The 5,765-nt window shown below is 32.3% G+C and overlaps 1 protein-coding gene across 1 annotated transcript; it reads left to right on the forward strand.

The window, feature by feature from the left end:
* The first annotated feature begins 1,431 nt into the window (after nucleotides 1-1,431).
* On the forward strand, nucleotides 1,432-2,826 carry LOC107449072 (uncharacterized). The gene has a single exon (XM_016064495.2). It carries the CDS (start codon nucleotides 1,432-1,434, stop codon nucleotides 2,824-2,826), a length of 1,395 nt encoding a protein of 464 aa, XP_015919981.2.
* The last annotated feature ends 2,939 nt before the right edge of the window (nucleotides 2,827-5,765 follow it).

Genomic DNA, 5,765 nt, shown 5'->3' on the forward strand with positions numbered 1-5,765 from the left:
ATTTATTTAATATTTTTAAAAATATTACTAGTAACAATTAAGTATTTTTAAAAATCTGCTTCCTATTTTAATCTGTAATTCAATACTTTTGTTTTGTACAACTTGGTAAAAATCTGGCAGTAATATTTAATGCTCCTTCAAGCATAAAAGAGTCCTACATAAAATTTTGATAAAGTTGCGGCCCGTCATTTGCTTTGTGTTTTTAATTGTTGCCCCCGGCCTCATATAAGTTGGAAACCCCTGTTATAATTGTTGGTTTGTAGCATTATAGAGTGGAGCATCGTATATGCTAAAGAGCGTAGCCTATATCCATCTATTTAAGTATATATGTATATATATATGTGTGTGTGTGAAAAACTACTTTAAATACTTCGCTCCTAAAACATAACATATTAATGTTCACAAATTGGTTATTATACTTTCAGTTACATGGAGAGGAAAACTGCAAAAACCACGCCAGGATAGCACGATGAGAAAAGGATTCTGAACCGTTTGTCACTGATTATATTTTATATCAGTAATGTGGTTGGTGCAATACGGGAGCAGAATTCGTATCTACCAGTCGTAACTGGGACTCGAACTTGGGTCATCTCATTGGGAGTTTAGTGCTGTATTCCCTGAGCCACTGCTGCTCGATTTTATTTAATTGGTCTTCTTACAGAAATGCAACTTCCCAAATTCGTAATTTTTCCACAGTTATTTTATTTCAAAATATTTGATTTTTTTCCTGGCCCAATCTTATATATATCTTTCTCACACTACATTTTTTTCCAAATTATGCATCATCTTTAATATTATTAAAAACAAAATTTAGTTTACAATTAACACCCCTAAACTACTTTGTTAAATTATTTTTTTTTCTGTTCTACTTAAAGTGAAAAAAAGATTTTTCCAGTGCTTCGATAGAGGCAAAGATTTTTTTCAGGCCTGCAATATATATATAGTCCCTGGCCAGATTATTAGACGCACTATAAGATTCTATGTAAAATCATAGTTATCAGGTGATCAGGTGATGGTATACAAATTTATTGTTTTTATGTGTCTCAAAATGGTTTGCACTTGTTTACGTTCGTGTATCATTTAGTTAAATTAGACGACGACAGGGTAAATCAACCAGTGAAGGAACACTACCCAGTGAAGGATTATTTATATCAACACTGTTTGCCACAACACCATCATTTTAACCATATTAATTTTAATGATTTTATCGATGTTGATTTTAATGATTGCCGCTTAATAGCTTTCGCGGATGATCTTTTTATGTTGTTGAGACACCCAATTTTATATCGATTTGACCAACTGGCCACCCGCTGTCTTACCGAACTCTCGAAATGGGCTAACGCTTATAAACTCAAATTTAGTGACAAAAAGACGTATTGCATCACATTTCCCAAGAGTAGAAAGAAAATCGTAAGACCACCGAATATTAAAATGAGCAATAATCATACATATTCAATTAAACAGGTCCAAACTCTTAAATACCTGGGTATTTTACTTGACCAAGCCTTGACGTGGATACCTCATCTTAACCAGGTCAAGGAGAGAGTAGGAAACTTTAACAATCTTATTAAAAGGGTGGCCAGGGCGACCTGGAGACTTAAGCCAAAAATGCTTAAAACCATCTACCTGCGGGCCACAGAACGCATTATTTTATATGCCGCCAGTGTCTGGTATCGTAATACTAATCGGATCAATGAAAAATTAAATTCCATCCAAAGGTCCTCGCTAATACTCATAACTAAAGCTTATGCAACTACCAGCACAGAGGCCCTCCAGATACTGGCGAAGGTGGAGCCTATTCACCTTAAAGTAATTAATGATATTTGTGTCAAACGACTTAGGTGGCAGTGGCGACTGGAAGACTTTGACTCGGATATTAGGGCTGTTTTACAGGCTGCACGTCCTGACTGTCCTCCATCTAGGCTTCACCCATCCACATTTCCTTCTGTTCCCTACGGTAAGTCTCTACCAACCAATACGGGACTTGAAATTTTTACTGATGGTTCGAGGATGGAGGTTGCCAACCCCAATACTAAGGATAAGGAAGATAGAACAGGCTCTGGCATGATTGCGAAACTGGATGGTGAGACTATTGAGGTGGCCTCCATCAGACTCACCAATAACTCTAGCGTTTATGTTGCAGAGCTCGTGGCAATTAAAAAGGCTATTTCAATTAAAAGGCAATGGCTTTCTGACATGGATTATCCCAGGGTAACCATCTACTCCGATTCGCTGTCCTCGCTGCAAGCACTAAACAATCCAAAGCCCATTTCAAAACTTGTGGAAGAGATAAAACTTCTTTGGCATGACAATATTGATTGCAATTGGGTCAAAGCCCATGCGGGCATTCAAGACAACGAGGAGGCGGATCGGGCAGCAAAAGAAGCCACGAGTGACTGCAACATCTCAATTGAAGTCCCCAGTTCCAATGCCCAAATTAAAACCGTGGTCAAATCACACAATATGAGTGGCTGGAAGCGGGAGTGGCAGAGTTCTGGGAAGGGCAGGCAAACTTTTAAATTCTTCAAGGATCCAAAACTAAACAGACTGCAGGCAAATTTTTATTTTAACCAATTTTTAACCGGTCATGGAGTGTTCGGAGAACATCAAAGTAGACTTTTTAATAAAAACATTCAATGCAATTACTGTGGGGAACAACAGACAATCGATCATATAATTTTTAGTTGTTCCCAATTCCGGACACTTCGTGACAATGACTTTACCAATTCTTATCAACACCAATGTTTTGTCAATTTGGCCTGCAGAAAAATTATCATCTCTATTATTAAACAAATACTGGAAGATGTACTCGGAGACAGGCAATAAGACCCGGAACCTGCGCTCCCTACTTCTTGGGTGTCTCAGGCAGTTCATCGGCTTTTAACTTAATGTTTTACTTTATTCCATTTTTAATGTTTTTTCTTTAATGATTTTATGTTACTCATTATTAATTTGTCATTCATCTTTTCTACTGGGGCTTGATTTTACGCTTTCATGGGTTTTTTTTATCAATGTCAACTGTTTACAATTTCTTTATATCGGTTTTACCTGCATTTTTCCATTACGATGGTGTTTAACTTCTCAGTAATTTTAACTTTTTTGTGTTCGACTTTATTACATTGTGATTTTATTGTGTTTGATTTTATTACTATGGTCTTTTGACTGGCTGTTTGCCCCTTTGGGTACTTCTGTAACTTTTATTTCTATTTATTGTACATTTTCTGCTTGACGTAAACCCTACACAAATAGGGTGGGTCGTGTCACTATTCAAATACCCAGTGAAGGAACATTTCATATATATTGATTGAAAATAAGAATTTGAAAGTTTTTCTTTAGATTGATTGGTAACAATAATTTACTGCCAAACAATAGGAAGTCATCTAGCATTGTTTTGAATTAACTGGTCACATAGACTTCTCTGGAAAAATTTTAAATTTGTTATTATCTCTGCAACACCTTGATTCGTAATAATTTTATTTTTCTCACTGTGAAAATAAAACTTCAAAATATAGTTATTGAAGTTACGTTTTATTTTTTTAAGCATCATAGTCAAGTATTTAGATAAGGGAGTGTTTATTCACTGGATCACCAAACGATAAAAAACCAGTGAAGGAACAAGTGTTCCTTTTTAATGGGTCTTTTCTAAGTTAATGAAAATGAAAGAAAAACTTTAATTTTCTTGTACCTTTAGTGATGTTTTGCATCAAAAGTATGTTAAAAATACAAAAAATAACTTCTAACCAGTGAAGGAACAGGCATGTTCCTTTACTGGGCATAGATTTCCCAGTGAATGAACAGTATGTGTTAATATGTTGACACTTTACTTTTCAATTAATGATTACAAAAAAAGTTAACATTTTCTAAGTATTTGTATGTTAAAATTTCAAGAATAGGCTTGTTTTTAGATATTTGTATGGCATATAAATTCATAAAGAGCATTAAAAAATAACCAAAATTAAGTGTTCCTTTACTGGGAAATTTTGTGTTCCTTCACTGGTAAGAGCTGTTCCTTCTCTTGGTCTTCTTACTACTTGTTATTTGAACCTCCAAAACTTTGAAACAATATTATGTAGGTTATCTACAATTTTTTTACTTAATTTGCAATTAGTAGCAAATATGTGGACACTGTCATTTAACTAAAATTATGAATTTTGAAATTAATATGATTTTTTAAAAGGCAAGCGAAGCTTAAGTGTTCCTTCACTGGTTAGTTTACCCTACATAATATAAATTCGACAATTGGACAAATTAGACGATGTATTATATAAAAATAAAATATTTACTGCATCAGGTATTATATTAGTATATTGAAATAATTTGATCAAATTATTAGACGCACTGTAGTTTTTAATTAATTACATGCTCTGCACTTGTTTACATGCAATATTTTTACATTTAAACTTACATGAAATGGGTTTTTATTCAGGAGATTTTTTGTATACTTCCTATTTGTATTTATTTTATACGTATTGCATTACAATGTTAACCAATTAATGCACTAACGTAAGCAAATACAAACCGGTTTAAACAGATTAAAAACAATAAGGCTGTATAGTATCACCTGATAATTAAGATTTTACATAGAATTTTATAGTGCGTCTAATAATTTAGCCAGGGACAGTATATAATAGAGGAAAAGAGACAGAGAAATAGCAGCAATGATTTGCAAATATTAAGGTTTCACTTTACACTCGAACAAAATGTTAAGAAAACTATCTAAATATTCTAAATATAAATTTTTATTGAAATTTTATTTTTATTCATCCCTAAAAATTTTCGCTGATGAAATCTAATTACCATTTTGTTTTTGCACACACATTCTTTTCTTTAATTTAATGAAACAACTGTAATAATGAAACCAAGAAATTTCCTTTTCTCAATCTATTCTTGCAGATTAGGAGATTTGGCGCTTATGAGGATTAGAAATGGATTTTTATAAAAACTGAAAATAAATCGATAACAATTACAGCTTCACTTAAATTACTTTCTTATGAGGTTTTCGTAAACAAATTTTATAATATTAGAACAGATTATTTCAATATTATGAGTAAAGAATCAGAACAATGAAAGACATAGCAGATGAACTTAAAAAATTTTATTATGAACAAAAATTAAATAATCAGAAAAACAGTAAATTTTGCTGAAAAGGATATGTGATTTTTGGATGCTTGCTAGACTTTGCCATCGTTAATTTTTGACTATTTTGAACTATTTTAGCCTGGAACAAAAGTTTTCTTAGTTACTTAGTAGTATTTACTTAGCAGCCGATGCTAAATAGTGACTCTCTAATTTTTGTAGGAGAGATTGCACGGTCTACTGTAGTTTTTAAGGGGATATTGGACGTTCAGAAGGAGAAAAACCCTTGAATTGGTTTTTGAGATATTAAAATTATTTATGCTTTACTAAGTAATAGGCAATAAACCACATTTAAATCAAAGTTTTACTTACCGAGTTATTAGATTATAAATTTGTATAAGTCCCTTCATAAATATTTAGCTCTCGTTGACAAAAATTTTTTTCACTTAATTGGATTTTCCAATGCTCTCACAACTTCAAACATTTCCTTGCGCATCAGTATTTGTTTTATTGTTATTAAAAAAAAATCAGATAATCTTTTATGTGTCTTCTTAAATTCTAAATACATTTGATTAACTCAATATCTTAATTTAAGTTTTTAATAATTGAACAAACATAATTGATTATTGTTTTTTTGAAGAAATTTTCGCTGACAAAATAAAAATTTAATGTCTACTTATGCCATATTT

This window comes from Parasteatoda tepidariorum, chromosome 6 (genome assembly GCF_043381705.1).
Source record: "Parasteatoda tepidariorum isolate YZ-2023 chromosome 6, CAS_Ptep_4.0, whole genome shotgun sequence".
In the NCBI taxonomy this organism is placed as follows: domain Eukaryota; kingdom Metazoa; phylum Arthropoda; class Arachnida; order Araneae; family Theridiidae; genus Parasteatoda; species Parasteatoda tepidariorum.

What these genes read in the sequence shown, in the direction of transcription:
- LOC107449072 (XM_016064495.2), top strand. Translation starts at nt 1,432, where the DNA reads ATGAGCAATAATCATACATATTCAATTAAACAGGTCCAAACTCTTAAA.